We start from the raw sequence: 23,393 nt of genomic DNA, 5'->3' as shown, positions 1-23,393 counted from the left end.
CTCTATTTTCACCTGTAAAGCAGGAGTAGGGTAGGCGGAGGTTTACCCTGGTGCAGGTGTGCAGGAATCCGCGAGTTTCTCTGTGACTTTCCCATTACGTCGTAGCGCACTCGGTGCTTGCTTGGAAGTTTAGGGGGTTTTTTCGCCGTAAAAAGAAGTTTTCTTCCCACGCACAACGGACACTAATGTTTTTGTCACTTTTTATGGAATCAAACTCAAAGTAAGGTCAGTACTTCCACGCTTTAAACGCTGCACGCTCATACTCTCTCCCGCACTCGATATATTATCCATTGTTGATCTGCACACAGCTGTTGTCACGGACGTTGCACTTGCTTACGTCACTGTCATGAGACATTCTCGCAAAAAAATCACTGTTTTAGTAACGCAGCGTTCCTACGGGAAAGTAACGGTAATCTAATTATCGTTTTTGCAATAGTAATCCCTTACTTTACTAGTTACTTGAAAAAAGTAATCGGATTACAAGTAACGCGTTACTGCCCATCTCTGGTCAGGACACAAAAGACTGCATTTCTAAGCCAGTCGGCACCCGTACCGTAATATGCATAAGAATAGTGCAACAACATTTTAGGTGCGGCTGGCTTGACTGTGTCGTCGTAAGTGAGGGCTCACTTGACCGCGGTCAAATATGGTGCTGGAGAAACAAACTACAGAGAACTTCGTAAAGAGAGTATTGAGTGTTTTGGCGATGTAAATGGACTGGTTCTTATATAGTACTCAAAGCACTTTAAAGAACTTGCCTCATTCAGGTGTACGCAAGCACTTTTCTCTGTAAGCACTTTCTGTGTAATGTTCACACACATTCGGAGAGCAACTCTGGGTTGGTATCTTGCCCAGGGATATTTGGCATGCAGACGGGGATTGAAGCACCTTCCTCTACTACCTGAGCAAAGCCACCCCATGTTCGTCTGTGCACAGATTTCTTTCAATACAGTATTATCACAATTGTGCAAAAATACAGGCATGAAAGCTTAAAGTGCGCGATCACAATAAAGGTGACGCTCAGAGACTGACTGAGTGATCTGAGAACTCATCAGCCCTCATCACTGCCTTCACTTACTTGCTGCTATGGGTGCAGGAATAACATAGTTATGCAGTTATCTGGGACTCTCCACCATTTGACCTTAGAACTGAAGAAGCTTCTCGGATGAGAGGTGAAACGTCTTCAAGTAACTTAAAGAAGTCCAGACGCTTTTCTTTACAAACTCCTTTGACCAGTTATGCAGTTACTTTCTCAGTCTGCTAGAGCCTCCACTTGAACGCAAGAACCTTCATTTATCTTCTCAAACGGAATTCAAAATGTTTTTTACAAATTGAAGGATTAAGATATAAATCGCAGAAGCATCGATCCACACATTCAAAGAAGAACAACCCAACAAACTCTTCATAAAACTCCAAGAGATATGAAAATCTTTATTTCTGTCTATTCTGTGTTGTTAATAACATCACATCTTCACATAGTAGCAAAAACATATTAAACAAACATTAATCTCAACATGCATACTGTACTTCAAGTTTCTCTCATGGAAAGGCCAGTGTTACTTTTATAGTATCCTTTCCATAAATATCATAAATATCTTTACCCATGTAGTGGAATTATTTTATTTTTTCATTTTAGTTAACAAGTATGATGTGACCACATTCACTTTTTATCAGGACATGCTACACCACCACGGTGGTTAGCATACAATAACACTGCCTTGTTCTCAAAGCTTCTTGCTAACTGTACTTTTTTCTGAGATGTTCTCTTTAAGTAAGGATACTGAAAGTGTAAGCAGTGTATACGGTCACATCACGTGCTTAAGGTTGTGTTAGCACTGATAATTCCTTCACAGTTCTTTAAAGATGCTGAAGTCATCATATCAGCTGTAAATGCAGTGCTGCTGCTGTCCTTACGCTATACTTTCAAGCATCACACTTTCTTACTGACCAGTTTATTTCCACTTTTTATGCTCTAGTATGGTGTGACTGAATGAAGTCAGCAAACCAAATTCTGTCCATCTGAGGATGAGAAGAAACTTGCATGAAATGGGAAGAATGAGATGAAGATGACTCCTATGCTTTAGACGTGGCACTGTTTCTGCCATTGTAAGTACGCTAATGCTTGAAAGATCCATTAAAAGTCTGACACTTCACTCTTCAGCTGGAGCGTCCATCAGGTTTTACATTCCAGGTTTCCTCGTTGGGATTACGACTCAGACGATGATGTGAAAAATTAGTTATTACATTAAACCCATAAAATCAACACTGGCAAAAAAGCCGTGCACTTCACAGAGCAGCTTTCTATGGCCGAGCAGCTCCTGCAGGTGTAAGGTGTAGGTGTCACAGCACTCTGGTCCAAAGAGGTTATGTGCAGCATGCAGACAGAAAATGGCTTGAGCGGGCGGATCAGTGGAGTCTGCATTAGCTTTAACAGAAAGGTCTGATTTAAGCAGGTAAGCTGAATAGACAAGAAAAGCTAGAAAGCTTTATCAACTATAACCCCAGCGAGGACCTTGACAGGTGTCTTGTGTACAGGTGAAGGCTGGACAGTCAGCAGGATACCTTCCTAACATTTGTCATTCCCAGCATTGAACCGTTTCCTGGCACAGCCTCAGTGAAACAGAGCATCGTTTCCACCCCACAGTTACAGACAGGCTGTGCTTTTCTTTGGTAACACCGTCGAATGAGCCCCGTGTCCTCTCTCAGTAGCTGCTTTCGTGTCCTGTCAGGATGTACAGGCTGCTCAGTGCTGACGGGTCATCAGTCGGTGTGCTCTGAAGGAGGATGTCTCTGCACATTGTCAGCAAATGAGAAGGAGATGAGTTGTAAAGGAGAACCAGAGAAAGGCAGTACTAACCTAAAGCCAGTGCCTCCACCTGCTTCTACTCCTCCCACCTCTAGTACTAACACTACTCTACTGATACTACAACCACTGTAGTTTGACTTTAATGCTACACACTGGTACAGTACTGGTACACTTACTGGAGTTTTACTCCTGTTCCTGCTCATCACCACGCCTACTACTTTTTTAAACTTTATGATAAGTGTGAACATTTACACACCAGCATACAAACAAGTTTAAAGTAGAAAAAAGGAAGCAAAGAGCTGAGAAATACATAAAACATAACACAGAAGAAAAAGAAACCTTTGCAGGGATTCCTTCTACACCCAGTTTGAGTAAAAACTAACTGAAACACAAGGAAAGAAGATAAGATCAACTAAAATAAGGGTTGTATAATAATACTTAGTACTGGCAGCCACCAGCGCTAAGCCTCAGCCTCCCAGTAGACACACCTATGGTACTGATTTAAAATCCTACATGTCTTTGTTCTCAGGTTTTCACGTTCACAAACTTTGGTGTCCACGCTATTTGCCTGCCAGGCTGACAATGATTTAGATCACAGAAACATTTTTAAGCTGTTATTCCTGGTTTCACAGTGGAAAACTCCGGGTAACGTCCATTATCTTTGCTCCTGTATAAGACTTTCCTGAATGCTGAGGTTTGGTCTTCCACATGAAATTCAGTACTTTTGTTTCAGTTTCATTAATGATGCATTGATTTTGGACATCGATGTAATACATATGTGATACACGACAGTCTTTGAGTCCGTCCTTCTCATATATAATCCCACTGTTTTTGCACTTCAGATGATTCCAGTAATGACTGATTTAAAAAAGAAAAGTGAAATATTTCTAATGAACTCACCACGATTCTTATTACAAACTTCATTAAGAGCTGCTGGATCAACAGGGGTGTCCTGGATTTGTTAGTAATATAATATAGTAATATATTATTATTAGTTTTAATTATTTAGTCAAAAATCAATTCCAGACTGCTCTGAGCAACATGCTGCAGCGAGAGTCCTGACAGGGACTAGAAACAGAACATTTATTGGCTCCCTGTTTTATCCAGAATAAAAGATTCAAAATCCTCACATAAAAGGTTTTGAATAATCAGCCCCTGTCTTATCTTAATGACCTTATAGTACCATATCACCCCATTAGAGCACTTCGTTCCAAGTATTTAAAAGTAAAATGGGAGCCAGACCCTTCGGTTTCCAGGCCCCTCTTGGTAAATGGTAAATGGACCGGTTCTTATATAGTGGTTTTCTACTCTGAGCACTCAAAGCTTGCCTCATTCACCCGTTCACACCCATTCATACTCTGACGGATGCACCGAAGAGCAACTTTCATGCAGGATATCTGGCATGTAGACGGGGAGTAGGTGACCTGCTCCCCCACCTGAACTACAGCCACCACTTCTGTGGAACCAGCTTCCAGTTTGGGTTTGGGAGACAGACACCCTCTCTACTTTTAACATTAGGCTTCAAACTTTCCTTTCTTCCCTGAATCCTCCCTTAGTTAGCCTAAGTCTAGGCTGCTGGCGGGTTCCCGTGATGCACCAAGTGTTTCTTCTTCAGTCGCCCTTTTCACTCACTATCTGTTTAAACACCTCTCTGCATTCAATCATTAGTTGAGAATATTCTCTGGCTCTCTTCCCCAGATTGTCTTTGTCCCGTCTTCCTCCTCTCACCCCCCCAACCAATCGCAGCAGATGCCCGCCCCTCCCCCAGCCTGGTTCAGGTTTTCACCTGCTAAAAGGGAGTTTTTCACCTTTGTGCACCATAATTGCAGGGCCTTTACCTTACAATATACAGTGTCTTGAAGTGACTATTGTTGTGATTTGGTACTAGAATAAAGAAAATTAGCACTAAGGAAAGTAGTTTTCTGTACAAAGTGTCAGGTAGACGGTAGTTGGTAACTTTAATGGCTGTTTTTCTTTGGAGGGCTGCATGCAAACACATAGGCTGCATTTCCTAAATCCTTGGATCTGAGTAACCAACAGAACAAACACTCTAGTGTGACTCCTGCTTTAATGCTACCATTAATGCTAGCAGTATTCATGCTACTTCCACATGCTACTCTGAAAATCACTTCCAGGTCTATTAACAATAGTATCAAGAAAAATACTATCCTGATTACTTCTGATGTACTAGGATTACTAGTTTCTCACAGTGATTGATAGCTCTTGTCAGCATACAGTTAACATACCTGTTTGTTCCCAGAACTCTGAACACACGACTCTCATCTGTAATTTCTTGTGTTACCTGCACATAAAGTGAAAATTCACATGTGTAATGACTTAGAACTAATATGATAAGCACATGATACGAGCTCAGCCAACGTTGGATGAATTTACTAGTTCATCACCTCATCTGAATGGAAACTCCTCCCTTTGAGGCCATGCTTCCAGAACGCCAGCACACTATCCTGCAAGCAGACTGACAGAACAGGAGGTGTCACTCAGCTTTCAGGACACACATCAGCTCTCATTCACTTTGTTTGTCACATCATCATTTCTACCTAGTGTTTCAATGGGGAAGTCAAAGACTATTTCTGCAGCCAGCTGTCTGGATGGAAGTCCTTGCAGGTTCACGATCTTTACAGTTCCTGTCCAAACAGTACACAGATTGAGAATGAGCATGAAAGACATTTGAAGGATTCACAATATGCGAGGGGACTTACTTTCCAAGGTGATGAGAACAGTGTCTCGGTCCAGCTGGGTTACCTGCACGACTCTGAGTGCTCCACTATCTCCTGATGCACGGAAAGAAGGAAGCTTGTTGCAACAAGTTGAAGCTTGAAGCTTCAGGAAGTCAGCAGAGACACGCAGAAACGGTCCTACCTGGCACTGGAACAGGAGCGCCGTTCAGCTCTATAATATCAAACCTGAGCTGTTGGCCGGTTGGTGGTTTATCATTACTACAGTCTCTCACTCCAACACACAGCTGAGAAGAGAATCTGGGAGTCTGATGGCGAGTTGCTGTGAAACAGTCACCAAGGAAAACAAAAAAAACTAAATAAATTCTCATGGATGGTTAAGTGATGCTTGTTAAACCTGAGCTGAACCTGTTCATACAACCGTCAAAAACAGCACAACAGAATTCTTGTATGATTATTAAATCTTGAGATTAAAGATAAACCGATGCCATCCACCCATCCATCCATCCATCCATCCACCCACCCATCCATCCATCCATCCATCCATCCATCCATCCATCCATCCACCCGTCCATCCGTCCAGCCGTCCATCCATCCATCCATCCATCCATCCATCCATCCATCCATCCATCCATCCACCCGTCCATCTGTTCGTCCAAACATCCACCCACCCATCCATCCATCCATCCATCCGTCCATCCATCCATCCATCCATCCATCCATCCATCCATCCATCCATCCATCCACCCGTCCATCCATCCATCCACCCGTCCACCCATCCGTCCATCCATCCATCCACCCACCCATTCCTCCATCCATCCATCCATCCATCCATCCATCCATCCATCCAGCCGTCCATCCATCCATCCTTCCATCCATCCATCCATCCATCCATCCATCCATCCATCCATCCATCCCCTAACTGCACGTCTTTGGACTGATGCCACTTTTCCATAATGTTGTGACACAGGCGTGTTTCTCCAAGCAGCACTGTGTTAGGACTGCAGACAGGCTTAACACAGAGCTCTGTTCTCACAGTACATACATTATCGTTATGAAATGTGCGAGACATTCACAAAAAAAATGTCAATTATCTGTGCTATGTGATCTAATGGTGCATGCTGGCGTTGAACTGTGTGCTGATAACACTGTTCCTGTAGCACAGAAAACACATGGTAACCATTCAGTTACACGAGCTTGGACCCAGAGAAGGTGCTGTTGGTGTTTTTGGACGGCGTTTATACAACGTTTCTTTTATTTAGTCTCTAAAATCTTGTTGGGCTTGAATAAAAAGTATGCATATGTTATTAAAAAACAATGCATGCTTCAGATTTTGATATGCTGTCTGTCTACTTTTATGTAATTCAGGTCTAATGGCTGGTTTGCATTGTGGAAATAGGGTTAGAGTTAGAAAGGAAGACATTTATTCAGGTGGCAAGTTCGACATATCTGTACAAACCTTTAGATGCATGAACTTTTGAAGAGGCTCATACCACAAGAGTAAAACCAGGCCAGATGGGACAGCCCCGCACAGATATGTACTATCTGTGTATGGGTTTCTTGCTGAAACAGAGAGAGCAGGACTAAGTGTCTGCAGTTGTTCTCCGTGAACAAACAGACTGACCAGAGTAACTCGGCATTGCTTACCTACACTGCACCTCCTACAATCTTTAGTGTCAGGAATCTTTACAGATATGGTAAACTTTCTGTGGCCAACAGAGAATATCCAGGTCAGAACAAGCAGACAAAATTGGGTTTACAGTATCCTCCTTCCTCAAAATCAAGTGGTAGCATCATACATGACATTATTAACACTGCTGCACCTACAGCTCCTGTTTCCCTGCATCTGTGATGGCGTGTCGTACCTGAGACTGATCCGCTCAGTGAGGCGGTTGGTGCTGAGTGACAGGCTGCTGTGTTTCTTGTGCAGATGTCCTTTCTGTTCAAACAGAGTTGGCAGGCTGTGCGAGTAAAGCTGGGCCGACTTGCCTGCAGGATGGAGCCTTTTTAGAGCAGCATATTATCGAGTGGACACAATGTTCTCCATTTGTGTCACGCTGTTTGTTACCTGATACGGACATCAGCACATTGTTCATAACATATAGCCATATACATCGCTGAGGGAGGAGCTGTGGGGAAAAGACAAGCAGTTCACTGAGACTTCAAACATCCAGCTTCAGTCATCAGACTGTTCCAGAAACATCATTTCCTGGTTTTCAGTGCTCCTCCTTTCATCAGGAGCTGCACTCCTTACTCAGGTTTTTCAGGGTGATGCGATTAATGACTTGCACTTTTTTGTTATTACTTGCATTTTTACACAATGCTCTTCTACTCTGACTGACACTTTCAACTACCAGCTTGACCGCGCATCACTCTTTTCTACCTCAAAACGACCAGTTACACATGTCTGCATGAATTCTGCACGCACGTTTGCACTACAAGCTGCACACAAACACGTGCGCACATCCATGATTTACTCCAAACCTAACTTAACCTTCGGCACTTTTTAACTTTCAACCCCTTCAGTGGAAACATTGGGAGAAGTTTGCCAATGTGGTATTATAATATTATTTTATGCCACGTTAGACCCCTAATTGAAGATTGTGAATTATTATGTAGTTTTAGTTTGCATTATTCTCCTGAATTAGAAGAAGGTGATAACTATTGCATTTGTTAAACTGATTTGCATTACATTAGACTGCTGATTTATTGTGAATGAATGATATTGTTTCATGATGCATTATACTGCTGAGTTATAAGAAATACTGTTCGCAGAAAGTCATCGCCTTATTTGTCTGATTAGAAGAGAACAGAACATGCTGGAGTTTTCTGCCCCATCTCAGCAGGAGCAGATAAACAGGGAGCCAAGGTCGTAGCTTAGGCGCCGTGTGAGAGAAAGCATGTGAATGTTTAGGCTTTTATGATAAGGTGGGGGCCACTAGAGGCTATAAGAGTTTGATCAATGCTCCACCATTTTGAGATCTGATGCTGTCTGCGTACGGTGTCCATCTCCCACGCGTGTGATCATTAAAATCATCGTTTGACTCAACCCGGTCGGACCAGTGTTGTTATTGTGGTTTTTCCTCTTGTATCCATCCCCAATATTTGAATCCGTAACACCATCAAACTCGTCGTTGGAGGGGAGAGGGAGGGGAAACAGGAGGACAAAGGATGGCGGGAACAACTGAGCTGTAGTGCTTTTTTTTTTCCAACTGTGCAATATTTGCAATATTGTTTTATATTCGACCTTTTTTGTGGGGCAAATAATATTGACACCAGTCATTTTGTGTTTTTCTGAAATTATTCTGTTATTGTGTACAAAATATTAAAAAAATTCAGCTATATATGTTGATGCATGCTTTTATTACCAGTCGCATTGATTGCTGTAACGCCCTGCTCTCTGGTCTCCCCAAAAAGAATATATCACCCTTACAACTTTTACAAAACTGCAGCTCGTGTGCTGACGAAGACCAGAGGGTGGGCCCACAGTACACCGGTTTTAGAATCGCTGCATTGGCTCCCCGTGTATTTCAGGATCGATTTTAAAGTTCTTTTATTGGTTTTTAAATGTCTTAATGGTCTGCTTCTCTCAATGACTATCGCCCTGTAGCCCTCACCTCAGTAGTGATGAAGTGCTTTGAACGCCTGGTCAGAGACTTCATCATTTCTTCACTACCAGACACACTGGACCCACTACAGTTCGCTTACCGTCCAAATCGTTCCACAGACGATGCCATCTCTCATCTCCTCCACACATCACTCACTCACTTGGACACTAGAAGGGGAAATTATGTTAAAATGCTCTTCATAGACTACAGCTCTGCATTTAATACCATAATTCCCTCCACACTCACCACCAAGCTGGAGCATCTGGGACTCAGCTCATCTATGTGTCAGTGGATCTCCAACTTCCTAACTGGCAGACCACAGGCAGTAAGGATGGGCGGACATGTCTCAGCCTCCACCACTCTCAGCACTGGAGCCCCCCAGGGGTGTGTTCTGAGCCCCCTGCTGTACTCTCTGTACACATATGACTGTGTGGCCACTACCAGCTCCACCACCATCATCAAGTTTGCTGACGACACCGTCGTGGTGGGCCTGATCTCTGATAACAACGAGACGGCCTACCTGAAGGAGATTAGGAATCTGGAGAACTGGTGCCAGAGGAACAACCTCCTTCTAAACGTCAGTAAGACAAAGGAGCTGATAGTGGACTTCAGCACTAAGCAGGAGAGGAACTACCAGACCCCTGTCATCAACGAGTGCCCAGTGGAGAGAGTGGACAGCTTCAAATACCTCGGAGTTCACATCACGCTGGACCTGTCATGGTCCTGTCACATCAACACCGTGGTGAAAAAGGCCCGACAGCGTCTCTACCACCTCAGACGCTTGAGAGACTTCCAACTGCCCTCCAAGGTGCTCAGGAACTTTTACTCGTGCACCATAGAGAGCATCCTGACGGGAAACATCTTAACCTGGTTCGGGAACAGCACCATGCAGGACAGACGAGCTCTACAGAGGGTTGTGCGGTCAGCTGAGCGCACCATCCGCTCCGAGCTCCCTGACCTGCACTCAATCTACAGCAGGCGGTGCTGGACCAAGGCCAGGAAGATCGTGAAGGACCTCAGCCATCCCAACAACAGACTGTTCTCTCTGCTGAGGTCAGGAAAGCGATTCCGCTCCCTGAAGACCAACACAGAGAGACTGAGGAGGAGCTTCTTCCCGCAGGCGATACGGTCTCTCAATCACACCACCACACAGTACTGACCCACACATATGGTTCTTACACACACACTGGACTTTCTGGACATTGTTTTCACTTCATCACTTAAATCACTTTAAGCATATTTGCACTGCACAAGACATAATGTGGATTGCACAACACTGGTCACTATATTCTTCATTTCCAGTTAATACTTGTACAGCTGCTGTTATTGTGTATATATTTATTTATTTATATTTCTTCATACATTCTTATATAGTTCTATATTGTGTATTTTGTTGTACAGTTATTTTATTTTCAACTTTAATTTATATATTTTATCTTATTCTCCCAGTTAAATTTACCCTTCATTCTAATTTGTGTTGTACAGTTATTTCATTTTTAACCTTAATTTATATCTTATTCCCTCCTAGTTAAATTTACCCTTTTTAATTTTTCCTATTTATTTCCTATTTATTTCCTTTTTTTTTTTCTTTAGGTCACGAGCAGTTGTCCAAGCATTTCACTGCATATCGTACTGTGTACGACTGTATACGTGACAAATAAAATTTGAATTTGAATTTGATTTGGGCCGTCTTATCTCTCAGATCTGCTTTTACCATACGAACCCTCGCGGACCTTGAGGTCCTCTGGTACTGGCCTTTTGACTGTTCCCAAAGACAGCACACATACTCACGGAGAGGCAGCTTTTCAGTGGTATGGTCCTCGTCTGTGGAACAGCCTGCCGGAGGAGCTCAGGGCCGCAGAGAACGTACATGTTTTTAAGAACAGGCTCAAGACCACCTTTTTAATTTATCTTTCACCTAACGTTTATTTATTTTATGCTTATTTATTCTATCCTGTTATTCTATTTATTAATTTAGGTTTTACCTAATATTTATTGATTTTATTCTTACTCATTTTTTATCTTCTTACTATTTCTATTGTATCCCGTTCTTATTTACTTTATCTTTTTACCCTGTATATATCCTATTGTGACATATCTCCAGTGTTTCCTCGGAGGGGGCTCTCTGCACCGGGGCTGTGATCGACCGTGGCTGCTGGGGCTCTGGGGGTCCTCTCAGCCTGGCTGGGGGGGGATATGGGTGCATTCATGATTGTTTATGTTAATGAGAGTGTGGGGGGTTAGTTGGAGGGCGGGGTGGGGTGCTTTTAACCATGTAAAGCACTTTGTGCTACTTTTTTTGTATGAAAAGTGCTTTATAAATAAAGATTGATTGATTGATTAATTTCCCAGCTTTGGTCATTATATACAGTATTTTGCAGACAGAGAGTTACAGACTCTCTCCCAGACCACGGACTCATAATACAAGTCAGAGCTTTATAAAAAAAAAAAGTTGTGTTTTCTAAATTGGAGTTCAAGTTATTTGTACTTCCAATAGTGTTAACATACTACACAGGTCATGAACAAGATTTCTTTTACATTTTCATTGTAAATGGGCTGAAGCAGTTCATTAAAAGTAGTCTAACATAAATGTAAACGCTGTAATTTGATTATTTTAATAAACCATGAAACTTGGATGGATTCGATGCCGGTGTGACCACAGTGCACACGTCTGCTGTCGCTCACAGTGGTCCAAGGAACCGCTCAGGGAGTTTGTGTGTTCGCTCAGACACGTGAAAAATTAGAGGGAACATTGGGCCTCTGACATTCAATACCCAGTTATTAAAATGTTAAGTGTAAATCATCCCCAGCCCACAATAGCAGCTGAATTTACTACGATTTCAGATCTTTTTACACGTCAATAAGAAACCACCGATGTGTAAAACAGGCTGACAACAGGCTGACAACAGGCTGACAACAGAATGACGTAAACCACACTGCTGCAACTGTGCAGCTCTCAGGTTTTATCTATTGTTTCTCTGTGTGGCCAGCAGGGGGAGGTGTTTTTTTTTTTTTTTTAAATATTAATGAAAACATTTTTCATGAAAGTTGCAAATTTGTTATCTGTTTTTATGACATTTTTCACTGTGGATTACAACAACATCAACATTAGAAAATGAAATACATTTATAGTAGGTGATCATTAATCACTATTATTGGCACTATTAAAGGGCCCCAAAAATCAAACTTTGCTTAGGGCACCACGGAGGGCCAACCCTTTTTACACTTCAACGATTGTACACAAAATACAATCATCCATCCTTCTATCTATTTATTTTTGTCCACTTATATAATTCAGCATCACAGGGAAGCTGGATCCCAGTTGTTTTTCACAGAGGGCCAAGCAGTGGAGGGAGCTGCCGACCTCCCAGCAATACATGTAAAAGCTTTATTTTATGCTGACTCTGGTCATCTTTATCTATCATAAAAATTTGCTTCACGATCTGAAACACGTAAGTGTGGCAAATATGCAAATAGCTAAGAAATCAGGATGGGGTAAATCGTTTCTCACTGCACTTCTGTTAGGCGACTGAATAAAAACACAAAGTCAGCAGTCTGGCTATGAATGTCTTTAATGTTTCCAAGATCAGAATCACATCAGGGTGTACAACCTCACCCCTGGCGCCGTTGCCCACCTCTCAATTTTAAATACACGTATACATTGAGGGCTACCAGGAGGGGCTATGCGCTTACCTGCTGCTGAGTAATTGCATATGAGAGCATGAGGGTGGGAATGGATGTTTGTATCTGTGTGTGCCTGTTTGTCTGTGTCCATATGTCAGGTCGGGTATCAGACGCCACCTCTCTGGGGACATCTCAGGCCCTCCAAGGTATGGAGGCCTATCTCCCCCCACCACTCCCCCTGCCAGTGGCAGACGCCTTCAGACATCGGTGCATTGGTGGTTCTTTGTGTCTGGGGATGGGCGTCCAGGTACTGCTTGTCGGGGCCTGGAGCCTGGGGCTCGGTCACTCTGGCACAGCTGGCTGCCGGCGGAGCTCACGGGCACGTCACGTTTAAATCATGCTTTTTATCCGTTTTTGTTTTTTAATGTTCTGTAAAGAACTTGGGATCACCTTGTTGTTGAATTGTGCGATATAAATAAACTTGCCTTGCATTTTGGCTGCTACCTCAAAGCACACTGTGCGCTGTCGATCTTACGTGCTGCACAATAATATTCAATATTTAGTATTTACAGTTATATTCACATAGATCATCGCGGTGATGTTGTTTATTATATTGCTCTCTTTTGTTTGCTTCTTTTCTCTTTTTTCTTTCTCAACAGGTGATCCAGGTGATTGATAGATGGATTTTTTGTCTGTTTGTTTTGTTGGCTTGGACAACTTCCTACCAGACCCGTGGAAGTGGAAGCTTCAGTGAAGAAAGATTCCTGCTCCCAGCCGTTCATTGGCTCGGCATTTTAAACCCCTAAAGGGTCACCTGGCCTGTAAATAAACAGGGCCAATAAAAAAAATCACAAGAATAATACAAAAACTTCAGCCAGTTTATCTTAATACATTAACTTATTCTTGTGTACACAGTAATTCATAAATAAATAATGTATATTATCAATAAAGATTGATCTAAACAGTTTAACTGCTATGTGCAGATAAAGGTTGCATAGCTTTAAAACATTTGCTATCCAGCAAATATCAGTCAAACTCAACACAAAAGGAAACACAACAATGGTTCAAATTGTTTGGACCGGTGATCCAAATCAACTGGCGTTGGTCAAACAGATGTGTGGTAGACTTACTTTGAAGGAGCTGCTACCGACAAACCAGCAAATAAACACCAAATATTTCATCTGTGACATTTGTGAGGTTTCCTCAAACACACAATACATTTGTAACTTTTAATTTTTTCTGTTTTTGTGTCTTGCAAATAAACCTTTAAACTGATTTGAAATGATGTTATGCATTTATTTTTGGCCCTTATCTACGGTGGCCCTGAGAGGCCAAATGGACTGCAACTTAAGAAAACACCAGCAATAAAAAAAAACGCTGCAAAAGCACAAAAAACACAACTGAAATAGGAAAAAAGAAAACACAAATACAAAAAACGAAAACACAAATAGGAAAAAACGAAAACACAAATAGGAAAAAAGAAAACAGAAGTGTTTCTGGGGAGACAATAGTAATTAGTAATAAACAGAGCCAGTGTGACTAAGTGGAGCTTGTGAGAGTGAGTGGATTGAAAAAAGTGAGGGACTCAGATGTGTCAGTTGGTTTGTCTTTGTTTGTGAGTGTGGAGGAGAGTTAGATTGGGTTGGTTTTAAAGCTAAGTTAAGAATATTCTGAATTTCAATTCATTTTTATTTACATAGCACCAAATCACAACAACAGTCGCCTCAAGGCGCTTTATATTGTACAGTTTAATTTCCAAAACTTGCATATGATCTTCAGTTTGCAGCTGGACTATCACATAGCAGCTGGAGCAGTCTCACATGGAGGCCAGTCCACTGCTGCCACCTGTGGCCAAGTGCCATAGCCTACTACTAGATGAACTTGTGACACACATCTGCAGTAGAGGCTGAGTGGCTGCTCTCACACCTGGAGCATCCAAATCGACCCACAAACACGCTGAAAGATGCAATGCCATCAATGTGGATTGTCAAGACTGAGAGACCTCTTCCCTCTGACCCCTCCCCAAACCCTCAAACCCTCCTACCCACCTCGACATACAAACTCTGTGTGGCTTCACGTGTTCTGTTGATGTTTACATGATCGAAATAACTTGAATACAAACACAAACAAACAAAGAGGAAGACCGCACCGGAAGGAAACAACTACAAGTCCCAGCATCCTCTGTGTTTAGGGAGCAGTAGTGAAAGTGAAAGTATTGAGCCTCCGTTCAGAGCAGCAGGAGGAGGAAGGTGGAGCTGAGGCAGGTGAGTGTTTACATGAATATGTTTCTTCTTATGACATAAAATAATTCCACGCTGTTCGTGTCTGTGGGTGAAATGTGAGGCCGGTCGGCTCCTCTGAGCGCTGGTTTCCTGTAAGTAGAGAGGAAGTGAGTTTAGCTGAGCCTCCGTTTAGTGTGAGAGAGCAGGAGGAGAGTGAGAGCTGTGCTGAGGCAGGGTGAGTGTTAACACCGCTCTGACATTACTGTGTCTCTGTGGCGGGAACAACAGGCTCCGTCAGTGGAGGCAAAAATAATCAGACTTTGGTTTTTCAAAGGAAACAACTTTATGTCGGAAGTTCCCGCACGCTCATTGGATAACGATGTGTCAATCTCGAGCTATTAGCCAATGAGCGTGCGGATTCACAGAAAGACCCGCCTTTATCACGGGACTTTAAAAACTACAATGGCGACAGAAACTCCGTGAGTGGAGTTCAGGGTGACGTTATGAACCTGTGACGTTTGAGCCACTTCCTGTTCTCAGTCCCAGCGTCCTGATCACCGAGGTTTCTGTTGCTCTGATATCTGATATTGATTATATTGATAAACAGGCTGTAGCATAAACATCAAACACAGCTGAAGCAGTTTTTGGATGGTTGGCTTCAAATGATCCGTCGGTTTGAAAAGTAAAAACAATTAAAAAAAGGTGAAGCTGATGCAGGGTGAGTGTTAACACCAGGACTTTAGAGGGAAGAAGAGTCACAGCTCAGCATGTTGTTGACGGGTTGTTGTTCAGTCGGGGGAAGACATCTGAATCATTGCAGGGGGAATGGCTTTCACAACTTTAATGAATTTACTCTGAGTACATGATATGCCATAATTATCTATGAATTTGTTATATGTTAACACATTTCCGTCATTGTCTAAAAGGTGTAAAACCGTCCAAATGCCATGATCCATCCAATCCTTATAAAAGATGGATTTTCTTTTATCGTATACATCTGTTGTTCCAAATCGAATTTGTATTTGGAGAAAAAATATGCTTGTGTATCATTTTCCAGTACTGGAGAACCTGTTTGTGAAAATTGGATAATTTAATTTGGAAATTTCAAAGTCGCACTTTATAAGAAATTCAATGCCACCCAGCTTCTCCAAAATTACTTTGGGAAAATAAAACCAAATACTGTTTGAATTATTTATGAAAGATTGCAACCATTTGAGTTTGATGGAACCATCATTGCTTCAAAATCAATCGCATTCAAACCTCCTTCTTCAAATGACTTCACTATATCATTCTTCCTAACATAATGTTGCTTGTTTCTCCAAATGTAATTGAAATTAATTTGATTTATATTATTGATTAGACTATTGGAAACATATAAACATTGTGATGGATAAATCAATCCAGAGATACCTTCTGTTTTAGTAAGCAAGACACGTCCAAAGATGGAGAGGTGTCTTTGTAGCCTGTAATCTTTTTGATTTCTGGGTAATTTGCTCAAAATGTAGATTTTCTCTATTATTTGTGTTCTTTGACATTATAATACCCAAATATTTAATGTCAGTTTTAACAGCTATGTTAAGAGAGCTACTAGGTCACAATCACGAATAGTTAATAATTCTCATTTTCTAATATTCAGGTACAAACCAGAAGCCTTTGAGAAAATTGAAATTTCATTCATGTTCTATAAAAACTGACGATTCCTCGTCTAACATTAAAGCGTTTAGATGTTCCAAAAGGTAAAGAAACAGAACTATTGAGTCAGAGTATCATAAAGAAATTAAATCTATGAAGTTTTGTTTACCAAAACCAAAATAGGGTAGAGCTTTTAAAATAAAAGGATGTTCGACCGTATCAAATGCCTTATAAAAGTCTAAAAAAAGAATCACACCATCATCTTCAATTAAGTGATTAGAATCCAGTAGATCTACAACCAATCTAATATTATTGGTCGTAGATTATCGATTAGTCTTTTATCTTTACCAGGTTTGGGAATAAGGGAGATAAGACCCTGTTTCATTGTCGTTGCTAACATTTCATTACTAATGATTTCAGTAATAGTTTTGAAGAAAAATTCTTTTATTTCTTTCCAGAAGAATTTATAAAAGATTGCAGTCAAGCCATCCTGACCAGGAGCTTTGTCATTTTCAGTTTGTTTAAGGCTTGATCTCAGTCATCCAGTGATATATCAGAATCACAAATTTCTCTGAATGCAGAATCGATTTTTGGAGTATAAGGTTCAATCTGATCACAAAAAGTTAATGAATCAGCAATTAAATATTTTGAGGAGAATAAATTTGAGTAAAATTTATGTTTTTCTTCCGCTACAGTCTTATGATTTGTGCATTCCTCCCCATTTATGATTAATGTATTAATAGATTTCTTTTCTTGCCTCCGTTTCTCCAAATTGTAGAAATATGAAGCACTTTTTCAGCTTCTTCTATCCATTTTGCACGAGCTCTAATGTAAGCTCCATGAGCCTTTTTCTTGTATAGATCATCTAATTGAGTAAAGACAACAGGGATTTCTTATCAGCCTCTGACATAAAATGTCTATTACAATAGTTATTTATATCGTAAAGTAATTTACTTTCAAATTCCTTCTGTTGTCTACTTTTCATTTTACTAAACGTAATTGAAAATTCTCTAACTTTAAATGAAAAAATTCCCATCTATGTATGTAATTGCCAATTGTTACGTTGTTGTAAATGTTATGGAGGAGCTCTTTAACTATCTTAACATACCCGTCATCAATTAATAGATCTGCATTTAATTTCCAGTAATCTTTTTTAAACTGCGTTTTATTTTCAGGGTTAAGTTTAAAAGTAATAATACTGTGATCTGTCAACGGGGCTGCTGAGATGGAAACATGTGAAACATCTATATAGTAAAGTCGACCCAACCACAGTATGGAACGCCAGGAGTGCCATAATGAATTAATTAAATGCACCATTGAATAATAAATTAAATGTGACAATAATTAATTAAAATTTGAAATAATTAATTAAAATGGGAAATAAATAATTAAATAAACATTTTTTGACACATTTAATTAATTAATTAATTATTTCACGTTTTAATTAATTATTGCCAAATTTAAATAATTATTTAATGGTGTATTTAATTAATTCATTTTGGCACAGTTGACTCCTTCAGGTCTCACCATAAATTTATTTTATCTGTCAACCTCACCCATCAAACCCAGGGGGCGGGGTTAATGCTGATCGAGTCAGAACCATTGCTTTGGCCTGGTGGCCATTGTTTTTAGAAGGCGTTACTGCACACCAACAACTGCCATGTGGAAACTAACAGAACTGAACTTTGAAAAACCCTGTTTGTGTTTGTGTGTGGGATGGACTCAAGCGCAGACAAGGCAGCTAGAATACAGTTCCGTTTTTTACTATACAACACCAGGTGCAAATATATACAAGTGAGATGGCAGGGGGAATCCAGGGCACAGGGAAATCCGGGAAAGGAGCTCTTCACACACGAGGGACTTCATAAAAAACACAGCACACCAAGGGTTCCAGGGAAACGGAATTCCTGTTTACAGACAACAAGTGATTAATCCAAAGGGTCAGCGATACGAAAAGGCAACAAGAGACTAGTACTCCGGAGCTTACTACCGAGGTTACTCAATAGTCCAGCGACGAGATGTTTCCAGCCTCTGCCTTAAGTAGTGGATGAGTTTAGGCGATGAGCCACAGATGTGTGATTAACTTCAGGTGCAAGGGCCAGGGGCGGGAGCCCGCAATGAGCTCCGCCCTGGCGAGACACAGCTAGCGTGAGAGAGGTAGATGTAAACAAGAAACATATGTAGCCAACCTGAGTCAGCCGGGCAGACACGGGGACCATGACAGTTTGTGTCTCACCAAATACCGTTTTAATATTTTTTAGCCGAGAATGTAGCGGTTTAATCTTCAGATGTCTGGTCGGTTTGTCAAGATACAGCTTTTTTGCAAAAGTGCTTCGATGATTTCGGAGATGTCTGCCCAGCCCAGTCTCACGGCAAAGCGTGGGACAGACCCGCTCGCCTCGCAAGCAATCGAGCTGCTATTACCACCGACAAAGCGCAGGCCGGTACACAGCTGTAATAACCCCCGCTGCACACTGACTTCATTTACAGAGGTTATATTTACCGTGTTTTTATTTCCTGATGTTCGTATGTGTCATACGTGTTCCAGTCACCAATTCTGAATTATAACTAACATTAAAAACATGTTTAAGGAGGAGAGAGAGCAAAAAGATTCGATTAACATCTGATGTTTGGGTTTTTGTTCAATAATCAGCGTGACCTGATAAACGCATAAAAGAAATAACGTTGGTGTTTCCGTCATGTAGTAACTGTTAGGTTTAACTGTACAAAGGTGGTTCGACACTATGAAACACACACAGACTTCATGATGTTCGCCTCATTTTTTTATTGTGAATATTAATCATGAGGGTAAACGGCCCTGTACACCACGGAGCGAGGTCAGCATGTCCACCATATCTTCAGCTCTCTGAGTTAACCCATCAAACTAATCTAACGCTCATCTACGAATAATTCACGGCTCATATCAATATGATTTTACAGAAAATCATCCTTATTACTGCCAACTATTCCAGATACCATCAAATGTTAAAGGAAAATATCAGGATGAGTGTCTGAGCTGAGAAGGACGTGAAGCGAGCAGTTTATCCCAGAGCTGAAGCTGCTCTGTGTGCAGAGATGAGCTCAGATTCCTGCTGTGATTGATCAACAGTCACAGAAATGTAGACTTGTAGTTATTACTGCAGTATGGTCACAGCAGATACTGATAAACATGTATTATGAGGATGATGATCAAGTTTCTCACTCTCTCCTTTAAATCTCAGTTTTTTCTTCTTCACAGTTTATCTGTTAATTTATTAATGAATAACACTGAAAGAGTTTCTGTTATATTTCCCCTTGAACATCAGCTTATTAGGGCGGCATTAGGAAATAGCCCCCCTCCAAAGAATGAATAAATGAATGATGATAATAATAAAATGATTCAAAAGCAGAGCTCAGAGTGGTAGAATGGTCAAACATGGATCCACGGGTGGTTCAACTGCATTTGGTGACGTGACTAAAGCAAATCTTTCAAATAATCCCACCATCAACGGGATGTTGTCTCCTTTACTACGGTTACTTTACTTGGTCGCCGTGTGAATTTCTTTGAAATGAACCAAATTCTTTTATTTGTCGGTTGTTGCATATTTAACCTCTACAGTCAGGAAAGGAGGAGATGAGGCCTCAACAATGTTGGGTTGTAGCTGTGGTTCAGGTTAGAGTGAGTGTCCATGGAATAAATGTAAGTCAGTGAACTGGAAACATGACTGTGTTCAAACTTTGTTTCCTTTTTATAATGAGTCTAATCAAAGGTGGACAGAAGTATCTCCACTGTGACTTTTCTGTGTCACCATCAGAGCTTCTGCACAGTGTTTCTGGGGCAGATAACATTGCAGCATTATGGAGACATTATGGAGACAAAAAGAAAAGCGTCTGGACTTCTTTAAGTTAAACTTAAAGAAGTCCAGACGCTTTTCTTGGACTGTTCAGTGTTGAGTCTCATTCACACACTCCCTCAGACTCTTCACACACTGATTTGCTGACATAAACACACTCCTGTGTGCTCTCTTGGCTTCACACACACACTGAGGACCATCTACAGACCGTCTTCTTTGTCTTTGGAGCCGAACTCTGACAAAGTTAGGAACAAAACTTTCTCCAGCGTGTGAACTTTCCTCCTAGACTCAGTCTGAGCAGTCAGACCACATATTTCTAAAGCAGCACATGAAGGTGTGGCTCACACACACACAGGTGAAGGAAACAGCTGCAGTATTAAAAACTGCTTCACTGTCTACAAATATATGAACTGAATGTTTCTTTCAGGCTGTAAAAACCTTATTTATCCTCCATTACAGTCCTGCATTCAGAGCATTACTTCTGTTATATTAGTGCATGTATTTTATTCTGATGAACACATGAAACTCTGAGCTGGATTGAATCCATTGAATCAGAGTCCAGGACTCAGACTAAACACACTGAATGTGTCCTGAGCTCGGCCGCTGTTCCACAGTAACTGCCAGAGGTGTGGACTCGAGTCACATGACTTGGACTCGAGTCAGACTCGAGTCATTAATTTTATGACTTTAGACTTGACTTGAAAAAATGTTCTAAGACTTGTGACTTGACTTGGACTTTTACACCAATGACTTGGGACTTGAATTGGACTTGAACCGGTTTACTTGAAAAGACTTGATATTTTACCCCAAATATAAAATTTAACATGCATATTATATAGAGATTGAAAATGTGACGTCATTCACGGGTAGAACCACAAAGGATTCTGGGAACTCGTGGCAAGCGGTACTAGCGCACGCAGGCTTTCAATTGAAACCAGTCACACAGCGATAAAAAGAAACACAAAAATGTCAAGAAGCTGTTGTGTTATTAACTGCAATAGCCGGTCGCATGACAGCCACAGGAAGCCGACGGGTAAAGAGAGTTATCGGATTACGTCGTTGAAGAGAAATTGTTCGAGCCATGTTTCCGAAGTAACAAAGATGCGACTGGATTGCAGCCATTCAAAGATCAAATATAACGTCCCAGAACCCTCCAGCTCACAGGTTAGTCTGCTCCAAGCATTTCCACAAAGGTCAGTGTTTTTTAGTAGTTAATACGTCATTTTCATAACATAATTGGTGATATAGGTTACAAGCAAGTCTGGCGCTGAACAGAAATTGTCGCGCTATGCTCCTTTATTTATTGTGTTTATTGTGCATAAATAGTGAATTGTCCTGACACAATATTGCGTTTCGCTTCTGTTATTATGGTACATTGACAAAAACATATACTTTTATTCACAGGATAAAACAGTTGTTTTGTATCACTAATTGCCCAGTACGATTACAACATACAGTATTATTGTCACTGCTACATTTCTGTGATGCTACCAGAAATTATTTCCACTGCTAATTAATTACCATTGAGCTCAAAGGTCCTATTAATAAACGGTTAACGAATGTGTATTTATGACGACGATTTGTGAGACTGGTAAACTTATGATATGTACGATGGTCTTTACTTTCTACACGGTGCATTTCAAGGTCCTGCACCCAGTACCTGGGCTTGTTGCAGTGACCGGAAGTTACTAAACTTCATGAGTGTGTGCACTCACTCCAGGAGCCGTATGATTATAAATATGCATATAAATATGCTACGATGAGATAGCTGACTTCATCTAACTAGCAAATGTTGTCCAGGCTACGTTGGTGATGCAGTTTTTTTTAAAATGATATTTTAAAAAAAAAATCATTTATTTATGTATGATATTTTTGTCATGCGATTTTAAAGCTGGTCCTACAACCGCATCCAAGAATAACATGCAGCTTATCTCAGAACTGTCGGTGAAAATTATTCTTGGAGCTAGGTTTAATTGAGCTGCATTTTAAAGAGGTGCAATTTCACAATTTGTGTATATTTTCTAAGTTCACTATTTGTCATGTGTTGAGAAAAACACAGATTTAAAAATTACATGGTCTAATATTTACATTTAGCATATAACTGCAACATGCTTTTTTTCGTTTTTTTTTTAAAGACTCGAAAGGACTTGAAATTCAAAATTTCAGACTTGTGACTTTACTTGGACTTTTACACCAGTGACTTGAGACTCGACTCTGACTTGCCTGACATTACTTGAGACTTGACTTGAGACTTGAGGATAAAGACTTGAGACTTACTTGAGACTTGCAAAACAATGACTTGGTCCCACCTCTGGTATGAACTCTGTAAGCAGTCAGCTCGGTCCTGGACATGGTTACTGACATAAAGCTGCTCTCTGCAGCCATGTTTGACCTGCTGCTTTGTAGGACTACAGTAATGGAGGATTTGGAGGCTGAACTGGGCTCTGTGACACTTTTTGTAGTGAACTGATGAAAGCTGCGTCTCAGATGGATGTTAGTCCAACACATCAGACACGACCTCTGCAGCTCTCAGTTGATGTGCACATGAATGATTTGTGTTTCCTCTGCAGGTGAAGGTAGAAAGTGTGTGTGAGCTGATGTGAATTGAGCAGCATGGATCAGTGTGAGGACAGAGAGGAGGGAGTCCCTCCCTCTAAAAGCACTCTGTGTGGGGAACATGAGAGCCAGACCAAAGCTCAGAGGTGAGATGACCATCTCTAACTGTCCATGACTCTTCTCCATGTCACAGCTCAGCACTCACATCACTGCTCCATCATTATTCACACTCATACCTCTGTGTGTGTTGTTTTAAAGCCCAGAGCTGTGGGGCGTACCAGGCTCAGCTGGACATAACCCTGAAACTAATCCAGAGCCTGGACCTGAACCCAGCTGTGTTTCCTTAAAGAGCAACAGGTCGAAGGATGCTGCTGTAAAATTTAACAAAAGACTGTTATGTGACAAAGAGTAAGTAC

At 41.1% G+C, this 23,393-nt stretch overlaps 3 protein-coding genes across 3 annotated transcripts in view; 1 reads left to right on the top strand and 2 right to left on the bottom strand.

Annotated features, from left to right (window-relative positions):
* LOC146634681 (protein NLRC3-like) overlaps window positions 1–23,393 on the top strand; it is a 256,953-nt gene that overhangs the window by 149,056 nt on the left and 84,504 nt on the right. The gene's annotated exons all lie outside the window — the stretch shown is intronic.
* On the bottom strand, window positions 2,427–5,756 carry LOC146634686 (mitogen-activated protein kinase kinase kinase kinase 2-like; the record flags this gene model as incomplete). Its single annotated transcript, XM_085349937.1, has 6 exons — window positions 2,427–2,790; window positions 5,053–5,108; window positions 5,212–5,282; window positions 5,365–5,451; window positions 5,527–5,598; window positions 5,687–5,756. Coding segments are annotated over 6 exons (444 nt in total), but the record flags the coding sequence as incomplete, so codon positions are not given.
* On the bottom strand, window positions 5,774–7,598 carry LOC146634685 (mitogen-activated protein kinase kinase kinase kinase 2-like). Its single transcript, XM_085343620.1, has 5 exons — window positions 7,571–7,598; window positions 7,368–7,491; window positions 7,150–7,208; window positions 6,962–7,065; window positions 5,774–5,824 (listed from the first exon to the last, which is right to left on the bottom strand). The coding sequence occupies exons 1-5, from the start codon at window positions 7,596–7,598 to the stop codon at window positions 5,774–5,776; spliced, it is 366 nt and encodes a 121-aa protein (XP_085199746.1).

This window comes from Diplotaxodon limnothrissa, linkage group LG3, assembly GCF_057381915.1.
Source record: "Diplotaxodon limnothrissa isolate DT_005_m linkage group LG3, D_limnothrissa_male_GT1.1, whole genome shotgun sequence".
Taxonomy (NCBI): domain Eukaryota; kingdom Metazoa; phylum Chordata; class Actinopteri; order Cichliformes; family Cichlidae; genus Diplotaxodon; species Diplotaxodon limnothrissa.
Note: the sequence above shows the minus strand (reverse complement) of the source record. Positions and strands in the feature narration are given on the sequence as shown.

Excerpts from the sequence above, each read along its gene's own strand:
- LOC146634685 (XM_085343620.1), bottom strand. The coding sequence starts at position 7,598 with ATGAACAATGTGCTGATGTCCGTATCAG. Across the intron at positions 7,209-7,367 it reads ACTGAGCGGATCAGTCTCAG|AAAGTTTACCATATCTGTAA; the intron begins GTACGACACGCC and ends TGTTGGCCACAG. Across the intron at positions 7,066-7,149 it reads TTGTAGGAGGTGCAGTGTAG|CAAGAAACCCATACACAGAT; the intron begins GTAAGCAATGCC and ends TCTCTGTTTCAG.